This window comes from Lissotriton vulgaris, chromosome 6 (genome assembly GCF_964263255.1).
Source record: "Lissotriton vulgaris chromosome 6, aLisVul1.2, whole genome shotgun sequence".
In the NCBI taxonomy this organism is placed as follows: domain Eukaryota; kingdom Metazoa; phylum Chordata; class Amphibia; order Caudata; family Salamandridae; genus Lissotriton; species Lissotriton vulgaris.
Genome location: NC_141694.1, coordinates 23,599,495 through 23,624,682, shown reverse-complemented (window position 1 = coordinate 23,624,682; position 25,188 = coordinate 23,599,495). Strand labels below are relative to the sequence as shown.

At 48.3% G+C, this 25,188-nt stretch overlaps 1 protein-coding gene across 8 annotated transcripts in view; it reads left to right on the top strand.

The window, feature by feature from the left end:
• Nucleotides 1-25,188, top strand: part of SLC29A1 (solute carrier family 29 member 1 (Augustine blood group)) — a 444,508-nt gene that overhangs the window by 340,683 nt on the left and 78,637 nt on the right. For all 8 annotated transcript variants that reach the window (XM_086925861.1, XM_086925862.1, XM_086925868.1 and 5 more), the window contains one exon: nucleotides 9,245-9,384. In XM_086925861.1, the coding sequence (XP_086781987.1) occupies nucleotides 9,245-9,384 (140 nt within the window). The remainder of the gene's footprint in view (nucleotides 1-9,244; nucleotides 9,385-25,188) is intronic.

The window sequence follows — 25,188 nt, the reverse complement described above, 5'->3', positions numbered from 1 at the left end:
GCATTGCAATAATCCAGTCACACCCCTAACAGCTAGCTCATTATAACATTTCTAAATAAATAGTTGCTCTCCCAAGTCCCCCTACCCTTCTCCTATATTAAGGGCTACATCTTGTGTTGCACGTTTCATCATAGATAAAAAGACATACATTTTCAACAAAAAAAAGTTTTTTCGGGCAAAGAGGGACAGTTTGCTCATTGGTAGAACAAGTGATGATGGTGTGCGGTGAAGTGTTTGTCAGTGGGTTTTAAGCTAGAGTCTTCAAGATTGTGGTTCGATATGTTGTTTATGTCATCTTATTTTGGGTGACTCTAAAATGGAGTCATTGTTATTATTTACTGACCGACGAGTCATTAGTTATGCGATTAGTAAAAGTTGTTTGGAGGTGTAACGAGGGCAAGAATCTTTTCTGCATTGTGATTTGGAAGAGAGAAATATCGTTTGAGATGAGAAGAATCAATAAAACCTAAGGTAGAAGTATTTTGGTTGTCTAAGAAACCTGATTTATTTTTAAATTTGACAAAGAATATGTTTATTTTGTTTTGAGGGAAATAATTAATTACAAAGAGTTAAACAGGTTTACATACTTAGGAACTGAAAGTTAGTGTAGGAAAATAGTTTTGAGGAGGAATCTTAAGGCAGGGAATTAGGAAAGTATCCAACATAGGAGGGGTAAGGGGGTCAGAAATAGAGCTGGTTTAGATTATCATGGCTTATGATATAGTCAACATACACACGACGTGAGGTTTTGTAGGTCATAATAGTCAATGAATAATATGTTCCAGAATATGGTTATGAATGGAAACATTGATGGCAGAGTGACGTTTGTAGAGCATTAGAGTGGAGGTAAAATGTGATGCGGACGATACTTAGGAAAATTGGATTTGAAAGAGGAGAGCTAATGATTATGTTTGGGCAGGCCGCCCGACAAGGGAAGGGAACTTGCCACAGAGAACATAGATCTATTTCTTGTCACTGGTGGTCTAAACTATGAAGAGCCAAATTTTGAGATCTCAGGAAATTTTAGCTGGTGCATAGAGGAAAGGAGTTGCACAGAACGAGAAGATTTTCTTTGTAAGAATGAGTCTCAGGGGAAATTCTTAAGAGGAGGCGGTCAACTTATCAATAAACTTTACTTCTGAAGCAGCATACGTTCTCTTCGTTAGATTTAGCTAAATAAAAATGAGATCTTAAGGGTGGGATCATTACTCGGCTGATTCGATTCATAGTTTCATTAGGTATTTCTTACAAAATGAATGTTAATGTTTGAGATAAGTCACTATGTACATTTGCATTTTGTGTTATTGCTCAACTTTTTAAAGCTGTGTAAAGGTATAATATTATTTGCTTTCCAAAGTGAATACATTAAGTAGAAAGTAGTTAAAGAGTAAGAAAAGGGGATATTTAAGGACAGGGACACAAGCAGATCTTTAGAGTTGCTGTAAAAGCAGAAGAAGTATGTCAAAAGCATATGTGGCGGTGGGGCTTGAATACAGACGTGAGTGTGAATGGAAGGATGGAGCCGCTGAGAAAGAGGTGAGATGTGAGCTGGGCTGGTGAAGCAAGAAGGTGGAAATCTGGGAGTAAATGAACTCCCTACAAACAGTGACTGAAACAAGAAGCATTGGTTATTGCTTGGGCAGCAGGGTGCTGTCAAGGGTTCTTGAGATAAAGAGAGATGTTAGTTGATAGTTGCAGGTTTAGTAACTGGAATCCTTGGACTAGAAGCTTGAAGACTAGAAGATGACAATTCTTTAGATGTAGGAACATGGATTGATAGGATGTCATCAATTTGAACCATAATCATTACAGACAAGACCTGTACCTACATCTGATCCGACATACCTTTGAAAATACATTGAGTGCACATTGTAATTTACAGAGTACATGTAAATTAAAGTTATACTTCGGACAGGTCTACATTGTCTGGTTTTGATTACCAGGGATTCTGAAATTATCTAACTGGTTCTACCCTTATTTCTATGATTTGCACTTTCACTACCCACCACCACCATCCCGTTACCCTTTCACTCTTTCTGCGCGCAACCTATGTCCATTGAAAAGAATTTATGACTCATTCAAAATAAATGTTTTTTTTTTTTAATCCTATGTATATTTTGGCGCTTTTTCCTGTGTGGTTTCTGGACATATGTATGCATACATAGTAATTGAATGCATGCATAAGGAATTTCTTTAGGTTATTAAATAACAGTGTTGTACTGTTTCACACAACACAGACAGTTCATATTTGAATTTAATTCTTTAAATAATTGGTCACGGACCATTTTTTCATTCCCATCAAGTTGAACCATGACAGGAGGACGCTCGGTATATGGCACTTTATAGGGTGATGACTTTTAGCTTCTTAGAATTGCCTTCAGAAGACTGTTTGCACATGGAAAGACAAAGGGTCAGCTCAAAGGCATATCACAGTGTAGACAATAATGAGGTCACATCCTTTTTCAAATTCAGTCCTCAGGGGGGGGGCTTGAATGACAGATTGATATGTTAAGCAAAGAATAGAGTCAACTGCAAAATTACCTTTCTCTATAAGAAGAGGAGACATCTCAAATGTTTCTCAGTTGCAATCCAAATGGAAAGCACATGTCATGCAAAGAACATACCTCATTCTAATATGGCTGCCCTGTAGGGAAAGGTGAGTTTTACTGTATGTGGCTTAGTTGTATGGACATGGAAAGCAGCCACCATTTTCTTAAAGTTTGAAAAATGGCTGCCTGCACAAAAGAAGAATGCAGAGGTAAGCTCCTAACTGGCTGCCCTTGATTATTAGAGAAGTTTGTCTCACAAAAGTAGGAAGCGGAGATTGGTGGGGGATAAAAGAGGGGGTCAAACACTGGAACGTGTCTCCACGTCCACAGATGCCTGGTGGAGAAGGCAGGTAGTAAAATGTTCCAACGTTAGGTTTCAGTATATATCTTTCCACTTTGTCTAATTTCCTTTTTTTATTGGCTATTCTTACGCCGTGTTGGGAGGCTCTGTTTTGGGGTGAAGCACCAGTTATGCCTGAAGTGTTGGTGCTGGGGTGTTTAGTGCACTGTTTCAGTTTTTTCTTTAGGCTTGGTTTGTCGTAGTATTCAGATATATCACAGTTTTGGGGTACCAAATGCGTTGACACTCAGTGTTGATCTGCTTACCTGTGTTCTGTTCATTGCGGCGGTGTTGTAATCTTGCATTAACTCATGTTCTTTTATGGGTTTGCTCAGTGTTGTGTTGTCAGAGTATTCATTACCTGTTCATTGTTTAAGTGTGAGGTTCATGGGGTACAATAGTCATTAACCCATGTTCTCTCTCTGTTTTACTCAGTGTTGAAGTGTCATAATATTGGGGTACAGTATATAATAACTACATTTCTCTGAAGCTGTTCAGTGTTTGGGTGTCTCAGTATTGTCGTGCATTAACATGTGTGGTGTTCTCCGTTTTGTGACGACTCACTGTTGTGGCTCTGTATGCATTTACTAACCCTGGTTTGCTGTACATTACTACCACTCTTTCGGGGTTTTTTCCATGCTGAGGTGTTACAGATTTGGGGTCTTGTGTATATTAACCCAGTGTTGACTCATGTTAATTGTTGGATGTTTCAGTTTTGGGGTACAGTGTTCTGCTGATTGCTTGGGGTCTGTGTCTTGGGTACAGTGTTCACTCTGTGTGGTTCTTTGGTGTCTTCCTGATGGGGTGTTACAGAGTTGGGGTCCTGTATACATGAATCTCTGTTCTGCTGATTGCTTGGGATCTGTGTCTTGGGTACAGTGTTCACTCAGTGTGGTTCTTTGGTGTCTTCCTGATGGGGTGTTGCGGGATTGGGGTCCTGTATACATGAATCTCTGTTCTGCTGATTGTTTGAGGTCTGTGTCTTGGGTACAGGGTTCACTCAGTGTGGTTCTTTGTTGTCTTCCTGATGGGATGTTGCAGAGTTGGGGTCCTGTATACATGAATACCAGTTCTGCTGATTACTTGGGGTCTGTGTCTTGGGTCCAGTGTTCACTCTGTGTGATTCTTTGGTGTTGCCCTGATGGGGTGTTGCAGAGTTGGGGTCCTGTATACATGAATCTCTGTTCTGCTGATTGCTTGGGGTCTGTGTCTTGGGTCCAGTGTTCACTCAGTGTGGTTCTTTGGTGTCGCCCTGATGGGGTGTTGCAGAGTTGGGGTCCTGTATACATGAATCCCAGTTCTGCTGATTGCTTAGGGTCTGTGTCTTGGGTCCAGTGTTCACTCAGTGTGGTTCTTTGGTGTCGCCCTGATGGGTTGTTGCAGAGTTGGGGTCCTGTATACATGAATCCCAGTTCTGCTGATTGCTTGGGGTCTGTGTCTTGGGTCCAGTGTTCACTCAGTGTGGTTCTTTGGTGTCGCCCTGATAGGGTGTTGCAGAGTTGGGGTCCTGCATACATGAATCTCTGTTCTGCTGATTGCTTGGGGTCTGTGTCTTGGGTACAGTGTTCACTCAGTGTGGTTCCTTGGTGTCGCCCTGATGGGGTGTTGCAGAGTTGGGGTCCTGTATACATGAATCTCTGTTCTGCTGATTGTTTGAGGTCTGTGTCTTGGGTACAGTGCTCACTCAGTGTGGTTCTTTGGTGTCCCCCTTATGGGGTGTTGCAGAGTTGGGGTCCTGTATACATGAATCTCTGTTCTGCTGATTGTTTGAGGTCTGTGTCTTGGGTACAGTGTTCACTCAGTGTGGTTCTTTGGTGTCGCCCTTATGGGGTGTTGCAGAGTTGGGGTCCTGCATACATGAATCTCTGTTCTGCTGATTGCTTTGGGTCTGTGTCTTGGGTCCAGTGTTCACTCAGTGTGGTTCTTTGGTGTCTTCCTGATGGGTGTTGCAGAGTTGGGTCCTGTATACATGAATCCCAGTTCTGCTGATTGCTTGGGGTCTGTGTCTTGGGTCCACTGTTCACTCTGTGTGATTCTTTGGTGTTGCCCTGATGGGGTGTTGCAGAGTTGGGGTCCTGTATACATGAATCCCTGTTCTGCTGATTGTTTGAAGTCTGTGTCTTGGGTACAGTGTTCACTCAGTGTGGTTCTTTGGTGTCTTCATGATGGAGTGTTGCGGAGTTGGGGTCCTGTATACATGAATCCCTGTTCTGCTGATAGTATGGGGTCTGTGTCTTGGGTACAGTGTTCACTCAGTGTGGTTCTTTGGTGTCTTCATGATGGAGTGTTGCGGAGTTGGGGTCCTGTATACATGAATCCCTGTTCTGCTGATTGCTTGGGGTCTGTGTCTTGGGTACAGTGTTCACTTAGTGTGGTTCTTTGGTGTCTTCCTGATGGGGTGTTGCAGAGTTGGGGTCCTGTACAAATGAATCTCTGTTCTGCTGATTGTTTGGGGTCTGTGTCTTGGGTCCAGTGTTCACTCTGTGTGGTTCTTTGGTGTCGCCCTGATGGGGTGTTGCAGAGTTGGGGTCCTGTATACATGAATCCCTGTTCTGCTGATTGCTTGGGGTCTGTGCCTTGGGTCCAGTGTTCACTCAGTGTGGTTCTTTGGTGTCTTCCTGATGGGGTGTTGCAGAGTTCTGGTCCTGTATACATGAATCTCTGTTCTGCTGATTGCTTGGGGTCTGTGTCTTGGGTCCAGTGTTCACTCAGTGTGGTTCTTTGGTGTCTTCATGATGGAGTGTTGCAGAGTTGGGGTCCTGTATGCATGAATCTCTGTTCTGCTGATTGCTTGGGGTCTGTGTCTTGGGTACAGTGTTCACTCAGTGTGGTTCTTTGGTGTCGCCCTGATGGGGTGTTGCAGAGTTGGGGTCCTGTATACATGAATCTCTGTTCTGCTGATTGCTTGGGGTCTGTGTCTTGGGTCCAGTGTTCACTCAGTGTGGTTCTTTGGTGTCGCCCTGATGGGGTGTTGCAGAGTTGGGGTCCTGTATACATGAATCTCTGTTCTGCTGATTGTTTGAGGTCTGTGTCTTGGGTCCAGTGTTCACTCTGTGTGATTCTTTGGTGTTGCCCTGATGGGGTGTTGCAGAGTTGGGGTCCTGTATACATGAATCTCTGTTCTGCTGATTGCTTGAGGTCTGTGTCTTGAGTACAGTGTTCACTCAGTGTGGTTCTTTGGTGTCTTCCTGATGGGGTGTTGCAGAGTTCTGGTCCTGTATACATGAATCTCTGTTCTGCTGATTGCTTGGGGTCTGTGTCTTGAGTACAGTGTTCACTCAGTGTGGTTCTTTGGTGTCTTCCTGATGGGGTGTTGCAGAGTTCTGGTCCTGTATACATGAATCTCTGTTCTGCTCATTGCTTGGGGTCTGTGTCTTGAGTACAGTGTTCACTCAGTGTGGTTCTTTGGTGTCTTCCTGATGGAGTGTTGCAGAGTTCTGGTCCTGTATACATGAATCTCTGTTCTGCTGATTGCTTGGGGTCTGTGTCTTGGGTACAGTGTTCACTCAGTGTGGTTCTTTGGTGTCGCCCTGATGGGGTGTTGCAGAGTTGGGGTCCTGTATACATGAATCCCTGTTCTGCTGATTGCTTGGGGTCTGTGTCTTGGGTCCAGTGTTCACTCTGTGTGGTTCTTTGGTGTCGCCCTGATGGGGTGTTGCAGAGTTGGTGTCCTGTATACATGAATCCAAGTTCAAGTTCAGGAATTTGTATAGCGCACTACTCACCCAGAGGGTCTCAAGGCGTATACATGAATCCCTGTTCTGCTGATTGCTTGGGGTCTGTGTCTTGGGTACAGTGTTCACTCAGTGTGATTCTTTGGTGTCTTCCTGATGGGGTGTTGCAGAGTTGGGGTCCTGTATACATGAATCTCTGTTCTGCTGATTGCTTGGGGTCTGTGTCTTGGGTACAGTGTTCACTCAGTGTGGTTCTTTGGTGTCTTCCTGATGGGGTGTTGCAGAGTTCTGGTCCTGTATACATGAATCTCTGTTCTGCTGATTGCTTGGGGTCTGTGTCTTGAGTACAGTGTTCACTCAGTGTGGTTCTTTGGTGTCTTCCTGATGGGGTGTTACAGAGTTCTGGTCCTGTATACATGAATCTCTGTTCTGCTCATTGCTTGGGGTCTGTGTCTTGAGTACAGTGTTCACTCAGTGTGGTTCTTTGGTGTCTTCCTGATGGGGTGTTGCAGAGTTCTGGTCCTGTATACATGAATCTCTGTTCTGCTGATTGCTTGGGGTCTGTGTCTTGGGTACAGTGTTCACTCAGTGTGGTTCTTTGGTGTCGCCCTGATGGGGTGTTGCAGAGTTGGGGTCCTGTATACATGAATCCCTGTTCTGCTGATTGCTTGGGGTCTGTGTCTTGGGTCCAGTGTTCACTCTGTGTCGTTCTTTGGTGTCGCCCTGATGGGGTGTTGCAGAGTTGGTGTCCTGTATACATGAATCCAAGTTCAAGTTCAGGAATTTGTATAGCGCACTACTCACCCAGAGGGTCTCAAGGCGTATACATGAATCCCTGTTCTGCTGATTGCTTGGGGTCTGTGTCTTGGGTACAGTGTTCACTCAGTGTGATTCTTTGGTGTCTTCCTGATGGGGTGTTGCAGAGTTGGGGTCCTGTATACATGAATCTCTGTCCTGCTGATTGCTTGGGGTCTGTGTCTTGGGTACAGTGTTCACTCAGTGTGGTTCTTTGGTGTCTTCATGATGGAGTGTTGCAGAGTTGGGGTCCTGTATGCATGAATCTCTGTTCTGCTGATTGCTTGGGGTCTGTGTCTTGGGTACAGTGTTCACTCAGTGTGATTCTTTGGTGTCGCCCTTATGGGGTGTTGCAGAGTTGGGGTCCTGTATACATGAATCTCTGTTCTGCTGATTGCTTGGGGTCTGTGTCTTGAGTCCAGTGTTCACTCTGTGTGATTCTTTGGTGTTGCCCTGATGGGGTGTTGCAGAGTTGGGGTCCTGTATACATGAATCTCTGTTCTGCTGATTGTTTGGGGTCTGTGGCTTGGGTACAGTGTTCACTCAGTGTGGTTCTTTGGTGTCTTCCTGATGGGGTGTTGCAGAGTTGGGGTCCTGTATACATGAATCTCTGTTCTGCTGATTGTTTGAGGTCTGTGTCTTGGGTACAGTGTTCACTCAGTGTGGTTCTTTGGTGTCGCCCTGATGGGGTGTTGCAGAGTTGGGGTCCTGTATACATGAATCTCTGTTCTGCTGATTGTTTGAGGTCTGTGTCTTGGGTACAGTGTTCACTCAGTGTGGTTCTTTGGTGTCTTCCTGATGGGGTGTTGCAGAGTTGGGGTCCTGTATACATGAATCTCTGTTCTGCTGATTGTTTGGGGTCTGTGGCTTGGGTCCAGTGTTCACTCAGTGTGGTTCTGTGGTGTCTTCCTGATGGGGTGTTGCAGAGTTGGGGACCTGTATGCATGAATCCCTGTTCTGCTGATTGCTTGGGGTCTGTGTCTTGGGTACAGTGTTCACTCAGTGTGGTTCTTTGGTGTCTTCCTGATGGGGTGTTGCAGAGTTGGGGTCCTGCATACATGAATCTCTGTTCTGCTGATTGCTTGGGGTCTGTGTCTTGGGTACAGTGTTCACTCAGTGTGGTTCTTTGGTGTCTTCCTGATGAGGTGTTGCAGAGTTGGGGTCCTGTATGCATGAATCCCTGTTCTGCTGATTGCTTGGGGTCTGTGTCTTGGGTACAGGTTTCACTCAGTGTGGTTCTTTGGTGTCTTCCTGATGGGGTGTTGCAGAGTTGGGGTCCTGTATACATGAATCTCTGTTCTGCTGATTGCTTGGGGTCTGTGTCTTGGGTACAGTGTTCACTCAGTGTGGTTCTTTGGTGTCTTCATGATGGAGTGTTGCAGAGTTGGGGTCCTGTATGCATGAATCTCTGTTCTGCTGATTGTTTGAGGTCTGTGTCTTGGGTACAGGTTTCACTCAGTGTGGTTCTTTGGTGTCTTCCTGATGGGGTGTTGCAGAGTTGGGGTCCTGTATACATGAATCTCTGTTCTGCTGATTGTTTGGGGTCTGTGGCTTGGGTCCAGTGTTCACTCAGTGTGGTTCTGTGGTGTCTTAATGATGGGGTGTTGCTGAGTTGGGGTCCTGTATACACGAATCTCTGTTCTGCTGATAGTACGGGGTCTGTGTCTTGGGTACAGGGTTCACTCAGTGTGGTTCTGTGGTGTCTTCATGGTGGGGTGTCAATAAAGGAGTGCACCAAGGTTTACCTCTGTTTTCTGGCTCCTCACTGTTCATGTGCCTTTACTTTTGATACAGTATGGATTACCTCTTGCTCTTGTGTGTTTCTCACTATAGTAGTACCTTCAGTCTGGGAGTCAGTATAACCTAGGCTCTCTCTTCCCCTGCAGGATTCCTCAGAAGCTGCGTATGCTGGGCAGCCTCGTTGGCATCCTGGTGCTGTTCATGCTCACTACGCTCTTTGTGAAGATCTCCTTTACACCACTCACCTTCTTCGCTCTCACCATGGTAAAAATCGTCTTCATCAACTGTAAGTCCCACAGTGTCTTTAACATACATGATATTTCTGATGTCATTGACCTCACTACTGCCCCAAGACTGGGGTAGTTACAGACCCTGCCCACTGTGTGACTGATTGCAGGGCAGAGATGTGTGTGGCTTCTGAGCCCTTTGATGGCTCAGGATTGGGCTGGCGAGACAGAGCGTTGTACTTTCGGAAACTAATGGTCATTCAGGGGAACGTGCCTTTTCCCTTTAGAAATGGATGTATGAGCCGGGTGTAAAGCGCTGTTGACTTTTAGAAAAGGGTGGAGGGGTCTGAGGCAGAGAGCTGTTCCCCTCCGAAATGGATGGATGAGCAGAGGGTTGAGTGCTGTGTACCTTTAGAGATGGATGGTGGAGTCAGGAGTAAAGAGCTGTTCACCTTTAGAAATGGATGGGTTAGTGGGTTCTTGGTCCCTGTGCCAATTCTGAACCATCCATGCATATGGAAGGTTCAAAAGTATCACAGAATGTAGATCATTAGAAAAGGATGTACTCAACATTCTGACTCTGGGACGCAGGCCCGCTGCCCTACACGCAGGACCACAGGGACCACCTGTAGGGGCTTACTGTGTGAGTAATGATGCAGAGACACAGAACTCATCATCCCTATGGCTGGAAGTTTTAGCATACTACAGATTCTGAGTCTGTTGTTGCTAGAGATGAATGGCTGGCACTTGGTGCCGTGACACGGAGCCCGTCCCCTATAAATGCTTCTGGCTAGCAGGGATGTTCTGATTTATGGGTATTGTATTTGATGAGTTACTTGTAATCTTGGGTCTCCTTCAAAGTAATCTACATTACTTTCTTTAGGACTAGTATATATCACCGCAATCATTACGCCTCTAAGTACTTTAAAAACATATATATTGCCTGCTTTTAAAAAAATTTAAAAAATACTGAGATATAGTATTAGGAAAAGCAGATGAGCTGTTTTAGCCATATTTCAATTACCCCTTGAAAAGAAAAACTGAAAAAATAGGAACAGACCAGCAAGTTCTGCTTAGAGTGGGGTCTGTGACTGGCATTTTAGGCACAGGATGAATGGAAGCTGGACCAGGGCCCCAAAGGTGAGTTACTGTTGACATCTGTGTTAGTGAAGTATTCCTAATTCTCATCTTTGTGTTAATTTGTGTGCAATTGCTGAAGGGGGAGGGGGCTATTCTATTCTATTCTATCGTTTTGGTAGAGCGCGACAGCTGCCCCAGCAATGAGGCGTCCCGGCGCTAAGAACCCAAGATCCTAGCCTGAGCGGAGAGAAACCAGGCTAGAGAGAGGATTTACAGGCAAGGGAATAGGAACGTTTTTACTGCTTTCCGGAATGCCGGTAGGCTGTCAATGGAGCGAATGTGTTGTGGCAGGTCATTCCACAGCTTGGCTCCAAGGAACCTGAAGGAGCGGCCGCCCATGCGGCCGAGTTTTATGCGTGGGACGCATAGGAGGTTTTGGTTGGAAGATCTTAGGTTCCGTGACGGCGCATAGGGAGTGAGAAGGGGTCGAAGCAGAGGAGGGGTGTTGAGTTTGAGGATTTTGAAGGACAGAATGAGGGTCTTGAATTTGATTCTAGAATCAATGGGTAGTCAGTGTAATTTTTTGATGGTCGCTCTGGCTGAGCATCTGCGGGGGAGGCTGATATGTATTGTCTGTTAATTTAATTATTGGGTCTCAAGGTTTCCAACACCCCTCGCAATCTGAGTTCAGGATGCGACGCAGTACCGAGTCTGCCCGTCCAGGAGTCTCGTAGCATCCTAGACGGCTCTTGAATGGAGATGAGATGGCGGCACTGATTCTTCTTGAGCTCAACTTGGCCTTTGATACTGTGTCTCATCAATCAATCAGCCATTTGTTAAGCGCACTACATACCCGCCAGGGTCTCAAGGCGCTAGGGGGTGTGGGGGGTGGTGGGGGACGCTACTGATCGAACAGCCAGGTCTTTAGTATCCTCCTGAAGGTCAGCTGGTCTTGGGTCTTTCATAGGCTCAGTGGGAGGGTGTTCCATGTCTTGGCTGTCGGTGGTTGTTCTTCGGATGTGCGGGACGGTGTCGAGTGAGAGGTTGGCGGACCAGAGGGGGGTTAGAAGGAGAGCCGTCTGTTGAGGTAGGCTGTGACGGTCTTGTGGAGTGCCTTGTGTGCGTGGATGAGGAGCTTGAAGGAAATCCTCTTGTTGACGGGGAGCCAGTGTAGGTTTCTCAGGTGTGGGGTGATGTGGCCGTGTCGTGGTCGTGGTACATCGAGGATCAGTCGTGCTGAGGCGTTTTGGATGCGTTGTAGTCGATTGATGAGCTTGGTCGGGGCTCCCGCGTCGAGGGCGTTTCCATAGTCGAGTCTGCTGCTGACGAGGGCCTGGGTGACTGTCTTTTTTGTATCTGTCGGGATCCATCTGTAGATCTTGCGGAGCATGCGGAGGGTGTTAAAGCAGGAGGAGGAGACGGCGTTGACTTGCTTGGTCATTGAGAGCGTTGAGTCGAGGATGATTCCCAGGTTGCGTGCGTGTTCGGTGGGGGTCGGGGCTGCCCCCAGTGCCGTTGGCCACCAGGAGTCGTCCCAGGCTGAAGGCTTGGAGCCGAGGATGAGGTCCTCCATCTTGTCCGAGTTCAGCTTCAGATGGCTGGTCTTCATCCAATCGGCGACGGCCTTCATTCCTTCATGGAGGTTTGCTTTGGCAGTGATGGGGTCCTTGGTGAGGGAGAGGATTAGTTGAGTGTCGTCGGCGTAGGAGATTATGTTGAGGTCGTGCTGTTGGGCAACGTGTGCGAGCGGGGCTATGTAAATGTTGAACAGTGTCGGGCTGAGGGAGGATCCTTGGGGTGCGCCGCAGATGATCTCGGAGGCTTCGGAACGGGGGAGGCGGACGCTCTAGGTTCTGCCGGAGAGGAAGGAGGTGGTCCATTCTAGAGCCTTGTCTCGGATCCCTGCGGTGTGGAGTCGTGCGCGGACGGTGTCGAAGGCGGCGGAGAGGTCTAGGAGGTTGAGTGCTGCAGTCTCCCTGTTGTCTAGCAGGGTCCTGATGTCATCGGTGGCAGCGATGAGGGCGATCTTGGTGCTGTGGTTGCTGCAGAACCCTGACTGGGAAGGGTCCAGGAGCATAGAGATGGGTCTGAAGTTCTTGAGGTCTCTTGGGTATGCCTTTGGTTTTTTGAGTGGGCGTTGATCTCTGCGTGTTTCCAGCTCTCTGGGAAGGTCGCGATCTCAAGGGATAGATTGATGATGTTGCGTAGGTGGGATGCGATGAAGCTGCTTGCTTTGTTGAAGACGTGGTGCAGGAATGGGTCTGACAGTGAGCCGGAGTGGATTGTGCTCATGGTCTTGATGGTGTCATGGACGCTCATGCTGATCCAGGCTAGCAAGGGGATGTAGTCAATGGTGTGCGGAGGGTCTGTTTTGTTGCTGTCTGCTGGGGCTGTCTGTGTGTTACAGCGGGATGACGTTGGTGTTGGAACTTGGGGTTGGAGAGTTTGTTCACAATGTTGAAGTGCTCCTTGCTGTTGTGTGCGTTGTTGTCGAGGCGGTCTTTGAAGGAGGTATTCTTGGCAGCCCTGATGAGGTGGTGGTGGTTGCCGACGGCGTCCTTGTGTGCTGCTTGTCTGTCCGGAGTTTGTTCACTGTGCCATTTCTTCTCTAGGGTCTTTAGTTTCTGACAGGCTTGCTTGGAATCTGGGAGTTGTGGGGTGAACCAGCTGGCCCTCTTGCTGGTATCTCTGTGGGGTGGTTTCTTCAGCGGGGCGAGGGTGTTGGCGCAGTCCTCGATCCATCTTCTGAGGTTTTGGGCAGCTGCGTCGATGTTAGGAGGGTTTGGTGGGTGGGCTGAGAGCAAGGTTTGCATGTAAATGGTCGCCGGTGATTTTGCTTCAGCAGCGGCGGGGAATCTGTTGGGTGCGGTGGTGTGTGGTGGGTTTCTGGAAGGTGAAGTGGATGCAGCGGTGGTTGGTCCAGAGGAGTTCGGTGGTGTGGCTGACGGAGACGAGCGGGCTTGAGGAGAAGACGGGGTCGAGCCTGTGGCCGGCAGAGTGGATGGGCGTTGTGACGAGTTGTCTCAGTCCGAGGTTGGCGAGGTTATCGATCAAGGTTGTGGAGTTGTTGTCATTGTTGTTCTCAAGGTGAAAGTTCAGGTCTCCGAGGAGGATGTAGTCTGTGGAGGTCAGGGCGTGCGTGCTGATGAAGTTGGCGATGGATTCGCTGAACTGGGGGTGGGGTCCGGGGGGTCGGTAGACGAGGGTGCCTCTGAGGGTGGAGTTGGGGTCTGTGTGGATCTGGAAATGCATGTGTTCTGCGGTGCTGAGCGCGTCGTCGGTGCTAGTCGAGACCCTGATGCTGTTCTTGTGGACGTCGGCGATTCCTCCTCCGACTCCGTTGGTGCAGTCTCTGCGGGTGATCTTGTAGCCCTCTGGGATGGCTATGGCGATGTCGGGTGCGGGGGAGTTGTTCAACCAGGTCTCTGTCAGGAAGGCGACGTCTGGGGAGGTTGTGTTGAGCAGGTCCCAGAGCTCGACGGGGTGTTTGCGTGCGCAGCGGGTGTTCAGTAGTATGCATCGGAGGTGGTTGAGGTCTTTCTTGGCGGGTGGTTTGTCGGCTCTGTGGCTGGTGTAGCTGCAGTTCCGGCAGGTGAAGGGACCGTGTGTGCGTTTCGGGGCAGCCTTGAAGCAGTTGTGGGTCCATCCGGGGTTGAGAGCGTGCAGAGTGCTGGCGTCGTAGTGGTGGCGGGAGCGGGGGCCAGGGGTTCTAGCGCTCGGCGCAGTCCAGGCGCGGGCGGGCGCAGACAGGCTTGCCACGTGCCTGTGGCGCAACCGCGCAGCGGCCGGCATGTGTGGGGAGGTGGGAGTGGGGAGCAGCTGGGAGGCGGGAGGCGGGGGCAGCAAATGGGCAGTCAGCAGGGCGGAGCCGCAGGGGACGCAGGTGCGGGGGCGGTGAGGGGCAACGAAGAAAACAGAAGGCAAAAGGGTACAACAATTGAGGGGGAAACAAGTGGCACAGAGGGCAGAAAGGTTACAAAAAGGGCAAAAAGTTCACAAGAATACATGGGGAAACGAGTGGCACAGAAGGCAAAAAGATCACAGGAAAGGCAAAAAAGTCACAGAAAATGGGGGTAAACGAGTGGCACAGAGGGCAAAAGGTCACAATAAAGGGCAGAAATTTCACAAAAAACGGGGAAGGCAGAAAGGTCACAAAAATGCAGGGGCAGCTAAGCAACAGAAGCCAAAAACGGGCAGAGATACACGGGGTCCCCAGCACTGCCCGGAATGTTTAGGTCCTCTTCGGAGCCTGTTCCCAAGGATACGATCCTTGGCTTCCTCTTGGGTAATACGCTACCCATGATGCCGCAGGTGGCTGCTACCTGTTTTGTTTCCTGAAATGGCTGCGGAAAAACATCTGGCTTCTGCCATTCCCAGCACAAACTTCGGTAATCCAGGCACTTAACTCGGTCAAGACCTCGGTAACGTGCTTTATCTGGAGGCAGACAAAGCTTCCATTAGACGGTTATAAGTGGCCCAGAATTCAGCAGGCAGAATGCTCTATAAAAAAACTGTAAACTTCGTACTTGTGTAGCGCACTTATACCCTGAGGTCTCTAGGCGCTGTACATATACCACTGTGGAACCCTTCCTTGCTTTTCCCTGTGAAGTGCCCACTCCTGGGCACCCCCAAGCTGAAGCGAGGCATCCTAGCACTGTTGGGGTCATTGTGGAGATTAAGCAAGCTATTGCCCAGAGTTGCAGAGTGGGACCATGATTAGAGTAGGCACCGAGGCGAGAATTATCAGGTCCGCTGTAATTGAGCCCAAGACCCACGAGGCGGGAATTGAACCCTGGTCCCGGGCCTGATCTCTGCTTCAGAGTCTGCCTCTCTAACCATTGAGCCACACTTACACTTCTCCACTATAGTCTATAGACTTCCAAAAAGCACTTCAACCTCGCACCTCCTCCGGGAACTCCACTGGCTTAAGGTGGGGATGCGAATCCACTTTAAAACCCTGTACTATGAGCACAGAGCCAGATCAGGGGCTGCCCGAAGGTATCCACATGAATTTGCTGGACCGTACCACCCACCCCGTCCCTTGTGCTCCAGCGGACGTGCCCTCTGAGTTGTTCCTAGAATGAAACGGACTCGTTGGAGGACGGTCCTTTGCACATCAGGGCCCCAAGCTGTGGAATACCCTCCCAGAAACTTTGAGAAGCTTAAGACCTGGCTGTGGGTTGCTGACTACTATATAAAAAGTTTTAATGATAATAATAATGGAAAATTAGGATTCCAAGTGAGTAACTTTAGGTCATCATCATTTACAAGATCTTTATTACATCTACAAAGGACTGAGTAGAATCACAGAGTCTTGTCTCCAACATTATTGCAAATGGTTTTCATCTGATTTGAAAGTCAAGCAACATTGGTGTGTTATTGAGGGTGTTTCCAGGCAATGCTGTCAGCATCTGTGTCCACGAGTGATTGCAGGTATGTGAAAGACGTATTACAACTCAAACAAGCATTGGAAATGCAACAGGTCTCGCAATAGGAAAGTTGGAGCTATTGGTCTTATAAATGACATTTTTTTTATTTGTGTTTTTTAAAATAGCTAAATAAATAGCTTTGTCATTTACAATGCCAATAGTTATAACTTTCGCAAATGTGACACCTCTAGCATTTGTAATGCAACATGTTTTGTATTTACGTGACTTAGAAGTATTGATATTACAAATAACAATGGCTTTTAAATAATTAATTCGTAAATAAAAGTGATTTTATTTTATAATTGCAATAGCTTAAACTTTTTTAAATATCTTTAGTTAATTATGTTCTGTGTATTTTATTGTGACGAAAATCCAAGAACAGAAGTGAAATATTAACATCTTTTTTGTCATTTGTAATAAAGCTTGAAACATTGAGAGAACATATTTGAACCAGTGGTGATGCTGAGTGAGGCTGTGGTTGCGCTGAGTGAGGCTGTGGTTGCGCTGAGTGAGGCTGTGGTGATGCTGAGTGAGGCTGTGGTGATGCTGAGTGAGGCTGTGGTTGCGCTGAGTGAGGCTGTGGTTGCGCTGAGTGAGGCTGTGGTTGCGCTGAGTGAGGCTGTGGTTGCGCTGAGTGAGGCTGTGGTTGCGCTGAGTGAGGCTGTGGTTGAGCTGAGTGAGGCTGTGGTTGAGCTGAGTGAGGCTGTGGTTGAGCTGAGTGAGGCTGTGGTTTGCGCTGAGTGGGGCTGTGGTTTGCGCTGAGTGAGGCTGTGGTTTGCGCTGAGTGAGGCTGTGGTTTGCGCTGAGTGAGGCTGTGGTTTGCGCTGAGTGAGGCTGTTGCGCTGAGTGAGGCTGTGGTTTGCGCTGAGTGAGGCTGTGGTTTGCGCTGAGTGAGGCTGTGGTTTGCGCTGAGTGAGGCTGTGGTTTGCGCTGAGTGAGGCTGTGGTTTGCGCTGAGTGAGGCTGTGGTTTGCGCTGAGTGATGCTGTGGTTGCGCTGAGTGCATCCCTGTAAATCAATATGTGCATGCAAAAGTGTGGGGTTTTGAGAATGTATTACAAATGTTCAACAAAGGAATACTCAAAATGTATTTATAAAAACACTTGCAAACATCTAATGTGCTACCACTTGCACTTCTGCGAAGGATTACTGCAGGTCAAGGGTCAACGTATTAATGAGTGTTTGGGATGTCTGCTGCCACCAAACAAACGGGAAGCTTGTTTGATAGTTAGAAGGCTGAAGGCAGGAGAGCAACGGAGAAAGCAAAGGTCATGGAGCAATTTCCCTTCTCTGCATGTAATGACCACACGCTGTGAAGCAGCATAACGTAGATACTATGGATCAATACAGCAGATGCCCTGCACATTGTCACCAGTAATATAAACGCAAACAGATCTAAAGTTGCAGTTGTTTTTGTCTTCAATTGACACGACTAATGTGTGGTACAGAGATGAGTTAAGGGATACGTTTTGAGAGACCCACAAACCGCATGTGCTATTATTCTTTCTTACTAACGCAGGCATTTTCCTCTTTCCAAACTTCTAATGGCCCATTTTCGCCATTCTATACTTTTAATTGTAACGTAGATTGTTTTACACTGAAATGTGTCTCTTTGTTCTCCTTAAGAATGAAATTACATAAATGTAGCCACTTGCTCGTTTTAGTTTACGTGTGAAAAGTATTGCTACGTGTCACCGTGGGCTGAGCAGACAGTCTTTGAGATGTGACCAGATATCTATTTGGTTTTTTTCGGTTTGGTGTGCATAAAATCCAGAAGTTCTATGGTGGAGTTGGTCATGCTTCTGTGCTCTCAGGTGAGTTGTTGTCGGCAAAGCACTTAAACACAAGATTGCCTCCAAGTACATCTGTGCGGATGCTTTTTTATAACCAGGCGCCATCACTTAGGACCGTTTGAAGAACGGCGTGTACTGGATGTGTAGGCAAAGGTATGTGCTATGGAAGCATGTGTTACTTATGCCCTATGCTTAGAAACGGTTTCCCCTAAGAAGTTATACTGAGATTTGAAACGTTGCTGTTGTTTTAAGATTTAATAGTATTATTGTTCTCTCACATGAGTCACATTACAGGTGTAAAATTAACTAACTTGTTGAGCAGCAGCTAGTGACGGTGACCAGTGCCGAAGCACTAAAATTAATAGGCAGCGATGAGCGGGAAGTGGTGGTGGTGGAGGGGAAGGCACGGGATCTTAAGTGACTGCAACGGGTGCTGCAGCACTGAACAATAATAGGCAGTGAAGGGCGCGGTGAGGGTGGACCACGGCATGGGATATTAAGTCACGAAGCATTGAAAATAACAGGCAGTGACAGGCGGAAAGGGGGTGGGGCGGCAGAGGGGCATAATTCCTCAGAAGAAGATTTACAGACATGTTTTCAAGCCGGGGCAAGCTTTGCTTTTGATTGCAAGAAAAATCGCTGCGTCCATGAAGCGGGCTGATACACGAGCCGAGGGAAAGAATAACAAGCAGTAGATTAAATTAAACTCCATACCGTGTTTCTTCAGGCTGGGGACAACTGCCCGGACACTCGCCAGGAAATAGGAAACTGCAATCAAGGAAGACCACTGAACGGAGTGTCACTTGCGAAGGACATAGTTTACCAACAAGCATTGGCCGTGCGGCCGGGCTGAAAGGAAATAAAAATGGCGGCCGTGAAACTGCAGGGAGAGAGAGGGGAGGTGCTGGCGGCTGGGGAGGGGGGAGGAGAAATGCGAGCGAGGGAAAATCCATGCAAGGCAGGCGGCTGGGGTTGCAAGAAAAATCGCTGCGTCCATGAAGCGGGCTGATACACGAGCCGAGGGAAAGAATAACAAGCAGTAGATTAAATTAAACTCCAGACCGTGTTTCTTCAGGCTGGGGACAACTGCACGGACACTCGCCAGGAAATAGGAAACTGCAATCAAGGAAGACCACTGAACGGAGTGTCACTTGCGAAGGACATAGTTTACCAACAAGCATTGGCCGTGCGGCCGGGCTGAAAGGAAATAAAAATGGCGGCCGTGAAACTGCAGGGAGAGAGAGGGGAGGTGCTGGCGGCTGAGGAGGGGGGAGGAGAAATGCGAGCGAGGGAAAATCCATGCAAGGCAGGCGGCTGGGGGCATGTGCACGCGCTTTCAAGCTCAATGCGCATGCGCATTGAGCTTGAATTTCACGGGTACTGCAAGGAATCGCCACGATTCCTTGCAAGTTAGTTAAAGAGTGTTTAAGCCCCCATAGTCTCGCAAGCTTGATGCGCATGCGCATTGACAGGCGAGACCTAACGAGACCTAAAAACCTCTGACCTTTTGCTTGCTGCATCGCCAAATCGGCGATACTGTGTGCACAAGGTGAGTGGTTTTAGTTTATTTTAAATTTAAGTTTCCCTCGTCGTCAGTCAATTTTTCCCCTGCTCAACCCACCTCCCCACCCTGCCCCACCGCTTTTACCTGTGCGGCCCGCGCCTGCCTGGAAGGCCTTTATGACATTGCAACAGTGGGTAACAAGGTGTTTCTTATCACCTGTTGCTATGTCATAGCAGTGAGTCACCAGATTAGAATCTGGTGAAAACGACAGAGGCTTCCCAGGAAAGCCATTCATAACAATCTAGTGATCCTTTTGTACAAGTGTTGTACAATACCTAAAACATTTTTTTACGAAACCAGTAGATCTCTCGCATAGGCCAGGCCTATTGGCTTTGCAAATGCTTGTTTCAAGTAGGGACTGGTGGGGTTGTAATCATGCACACATAGAAGGAATTGTACATGAGTGTTTCCAATATACATTACTGGGATCCAGTGCTTAATTTGTAAAATATGAAGTGCAGGTGCTCAAATGTTTGTCGGAGGCCCCACCTACTTTTATCTGGCTCCACCCACTTCCTATATTAGCTCCACCCACATCTTCAACTGGCACTGCTAAAAGTCAGATGTAATATATACCGGATCCGAATTTTTCCTCTGTGAACATTTTGAAAAAGATTAACTCAAAAGTGCATTTAAAGCACAATTTTGGAATAAATTAGCTAAATTCACTAATGCACTGAAAAGGGACAATTTCAGTGCTGTATGTGCTGATTTGGGGAAATGACAATACTGGGGTAGGGTAGGACATTTTTAACAGAGTCTATGAGTCCTAAGGTACAACTTTTACATATCTTATGTGTCAAAGTAAACCAAAATGTTGTGAAAACACTCTAAACAGATGAACTGAATAACATCGTGATTCCTTAGTAGAGACAGTTAATTCTGCTCTGCCAGCCTCTGCCATAAATAAAAGCAAACAATTCTGGCTGTTCGCGCTTGCTGCTGGCTGCTTTCACTTAGACAACTAAACTTACTTTCACTATTACACTCTTTTAGTGAACCTAGTGCTGAACGTTTCACTTCAACCACTGAAGGCCTGAACTGAATGGCCACAAATCGGACGGTGGTGGTGAGCCTGAAGCATTCCGGGTATGCTGGTGGCAGGGCTCCCAGACTTTGCCTCCTATGCTCACCTGCTCTCTATTGCAGTTTTTCAGTGCTGGAGTTTACTTTGTCAGTCCCACCTCCCTATGAAGCAGCCCAAGTTCGGGAGTCTAGTGTCTGGTCAAAAGCTGACTCACAACTCCTGATGCCACATCCCAACCAATCAGAGCCACAAGGGCTTTCATCACAGCTCAGATATATCCCACACATAGACTCATCTAAAGCCTCAACCGCTCAGCCTCCTCATGATGTCCTTTCAAGTTTAGACCCATCTTGAAGCCAGGTCCAGCCTCCACCTGTACTCCCATACTGAACTTTCGCCTAGCCCGCGAGCAAAGGCAGTTTACAATTCATATCACCTCCCCGATCCCTTTCATCTAGGCTGTTGCAGCAGGAGAACTATGTCCTTCAATTCCGAACAGGACCAGTCCTGAACTCTACCACAGAGGCCCTGCCAAAGTCCGCTAGTGCGCCACATTACTATCATTACTCTGACTCGAAGCTCTGGCTTACTGACCTGGGCATCAATCCTCCACCAGTTTTGAGCCATGACCCAGTGGCTCTTTCCCAGACATCAGATGCCTTTGCTTTGGAGCTTCCATGCGCCACCTTACGTGCACTCATGCACCGGAGGCTCCATGCCTGGACATCAGGCTCAAATGGATGGGACTTCTGCATACTCCTGCTGGGTTCGGGAAAATGCTGCCAATGTACCTGTATGATCTCTATGCTGCCTCTTAGAGCCATCTAGGCTCTGGAGAACTGCAGTGGACGAATGAAGCAAAGACTCAACGCTAGCCACAATTCCATCTTGTTGAGATTTTCTGTCTTCCCTAATCCCTTCACAGTCTGCACTGCCATAACTGGCCCCATTAATATTATCTGCACAGCAACCCTCTCATCTGGACCTTGATACTCAACACACTGCTACTTGATCCACCCTCCATTGCCTCGTAGACCAATCTGGTTTCAGTCTGAAGGACCCTTGCAGGCATTCATTAAAACAACAGCCCTACAGTGTAATATTAATAGAGAAAGGACTACCTATGTTTTTCCCCTCATAGGCTGCGGCCATCTTGGAGTATTGCGGCGGTGTTCATTATAAATATCAGTGCTGCTGCAGTAATAGAGAGAAGATAAATACCCCAAAGCTGTTTCACTATGTACAGGCTGTGGCGTGGCCATCATGTGTGGGATTGCAGTGGCAGTGATGGGTAGCAAATTGGCTTACAGGGAAATTTAAAATGACTACCTCCCAAGCTGACTAGCTCCAGTGACGTCGGCGATTGTTGAAGTGGAGATTCAATGAGTCCTGCTACGGCAAGATCTGCACTGATATTTCCCATGAAGTAAGACTTGCAAGGAACCGCTGCAACATTTCTCACTACTGACCTCTTGCCCAGGACACGCTAACCATCCATAAGTTTGACATGGGTACTTAAATATTTGGGATGATAATCACTGTAACCTGCAGGCTACAGGTCTGGTCAACAGTATGGACATCACATCTGGTCTTCAGACAATAGGACACAACAACTCTTTCCCTATGCCCATGAAGCTTGCCACATTTTGGAATGTGTACAACCTCATATCCAAGAAGATATCCCCTAGTCACCGAGTCTGGGTACACAAGCTTGGTACTGAGGCTTTTTTGCATATCCACCATGGCCCCAAGCTGCTCCTCTCTGTACAGATGCCCTTCAGATATTCTATTTCTACCATTAATTTGGTAAGCCACAACAATTTTGTTTTAATAGATGTAACTGCTGTGACAATATTCTCTAGATCGGATATCAGTGGTAGGTAGCACATTAATAATGTTTTTTTTTTTCATTTTGGAGGCTGTCTCGTGTCTCCCTTTATTGTAAATTCACTGTTGCAAAGCAGCGAATGCACGCGCAATTGCAATATTAAAAAATCTGCGCACGCTGCTTGCCGCGCACCATTTCCTGAACCCCCGCAGATTTCCTGAACCGAACCGAAACTGAATCCATCCAGGCAGCCTGGGCCGGCCAGCAACTACACAACATCAAACTACGGCCACGCCCGGGCCACTGCATCAGAGACAATGAGAGACACTACTGCATCAATCAATATAAAAATGTAAATAAATCATAATCACGGCGCCTGCCAGGCCCTGCCACACCTGCGAAGCTTTATTTTTAACCCATGATCATGATTAGGCCGCCGCCGCCGGACTACCCAGGCCATGACTCCTACTGGCGCTTATTTTTAACTATGTACAGATAGCAGAGCAGCAGTCAGTTTATGCCACCGACACTGTCCTCCACTGATGCGACCACCAACGCAATCCATCCCAGGGCCAGAAGAACTGATCCATCCAGGCAGCAAAGGCCGGCCCGCAACAACAGCCACCCCACTACACTACAACATTATAAACTAAGGGCCGCGGGCCCACGGCCATTCATCAGACCAATGACAATCAAAATTATAAATAACATTTAAGAAAAACAGTAATCACGGCCCCTGCGGTCTGCCAGCCAGGCCCTGCTGCTCTGCCTCACCTGCGCAGTTGTATGTAAATCACGATGATTAGGCCGCCGGCCTGCCCCAGGGCCCAGGCCATGCCTCTCCGCCCTCACCTGGTGCTTCTGCAGCAGTAGTCGTCGTCATCTACTCCACCGAGTCTACCTCGACATTGTCCAGGGACCAGGACATGCTACTTTGAATGACGGCTGTGTTCAACCACCCACCACCACCAGTGGATACTCCGTGCAGTGGTGAGGTGCTGGAGCGTGCTGTGGCAAAATGAAACCAGCTAATGAGCGCGCATTCAATTGCAAAATCTGCGCGCGCACGCTTCGCTGCCTCTGCCACGCACAGCCCCAACCCCGCAGAAGAAGACCAGCCCAGGCAAAGCCCTGCGCAGCCGCCAACTCAGTGACCCACTCACTGCGCCGGAAACACTGATCCGCGGCCCCTGGGCTGGAAGTCTTGCAGTCATTGAGGATAAATTGCGTCACCTGACCATTTAAAACAGTAAGTTGCCATGATGCCATCAATCCGATTTCTACCTCCAGTCATCAACACATTAACACAACACGTAGTACGGTAACTTTCTAACACAGTGACAGGCCAGCAGCACTTGTTACGGACCGTACAGCAGCAGCACACGCTCTCTGTGCCAGTGCCTGCAACTCATTAAAAAATCAAATTATTGACCTGACGTGCACAAATGGGTGACTGTAGACCCGGCCCTGATAATGAGGTGCCGGTGCTAAGCACCGGCAAGCTCCGGCGGGATCATGCATGTGAATGAATAGTTTCCTCTCCCACTGGGTGCCGTGGTACCCAAGAGCTGATCACGGGAAATGGCGTTAGGACTAAAACAGTGTTCCTTAAAGGTATTGTAAGGATACTATTCCTTAATAGTATGTGTTTCGTCTTCCATTATCTACAGCTTTTAAGATTATATGCAAATTGGCCAGAAGTATGCCACCGTAGGACATTGGAGCACACATAGATTAATTGTCCCAACTCATTTGAGCAGCATTTGGTTGTGTTCTAATTTACCCTTACCGTGGGTGTTTGCATCTAAACGTTGCACTTCTTTCTGATTGTAAAGTTAGTGGATTTTCCATTCTACGTGATTAGCCTGATAGCTGACCCTCGGTGCTCTTAATGGTCCTTGTTTTTTTTTACGAATAGTATGAACTTGCCCTCGGTTCCAGCACGTTGAGCCTGGAACCTTTTTTTGACAGATCGAGTTGGTTAACAGGTGTTTTAATTGGCCCGTTGATGGTGAAAGCTGAAACACTGATGCAGATTGAATTGAAGCGGGTGTAGCTCGAGTCTACCTCCTGTATTGACTAGTCCAGTACTAGGCAGGGTCATGGGAGGCTGTTAGTGGCCTTGCATCACTTTTTGCAATGTTCAAAGGGATGTTTTGATTTCAAGATTTCTTCTTTTCCTGATGCCGTTTCCCCCTCACACTTTAATATCCCACCGTCTTAGGAAGCTCTCGTTTCTCACCGTGGCTGCTCTGACTGTGGCCCATGTGTGCTTGCTTGCCGTGTGTGGTTTGTCGGAGCTGGGGCCCTGCTGTGCGGTGCGTTCGCTCGTGCGGGTTTGCGGCTCGGCTCTCGGTGCAGCCACTTTGCTCCACGTGTGTGTTCGCTCCCGCTGTTCGGGCTAGGATTTCGGAATGAGCCTTTCATGCGGGCCTTTGAATACTTGCCCGAGGCCCTGACAGCCCCTTTCGCAGGCTGCACGCGTTCCTTCGGCAGCTCGCACTTCCCTGACAGCTCACCCGACTTGTTTGGCGCCGAAGCCTCCCGAGGTTTGTTGTAAAACAAGATCTAACCCCGAGAAGTGGGGAGTGTTTGAGATGTGCGTGGCCTGGTGTGGAGGGCGTAAGGGACGGGAGTGTCTGTGAAGCGTGGGCTGGTGTGGAGGGCGCGTGAGGGACGGGAGTGCCCGTGAAGCGGGGGCTGTTGTGGAGGGCGCGTGAGGGACAGGTGTGCCTGTGAAGGGTGGGCTGTTGTGGAGGGCGCGTGAGGGACGGGAGTGCCCGTGAAGCGGGGGCTGTTGTGGAGGGCGCGTGAGGGACGGGAGTGCCTCTGAAGCGTGGGCTGTTGTGGAGGGCGCGTGAGGGACGGGAGTGTCTGTGAAGCGTGGGCTGTTGTGGAGGGGCATGAGGGACGTGACGTGAGTGTCTGTGAAGCGTGGGCTGTTGTGCAGGGGCGTGAGGGACGGGAGTGCCTGTGAAGCGTGGGCTGGTGTGGAGGGCGCGTGAGGGACGGGAGTGCCCGTGAAGCGGGGGCTGTTGTGGAGGGCGCGTGAGGGACAGGTGTGCCTCTGAAGCGTGGGCTGTTGTGGAGGGCGCGTGAGGGCCGGGAGTGCCTGTGAAGTGCGGCCTGTTGTGCAGTGCGCG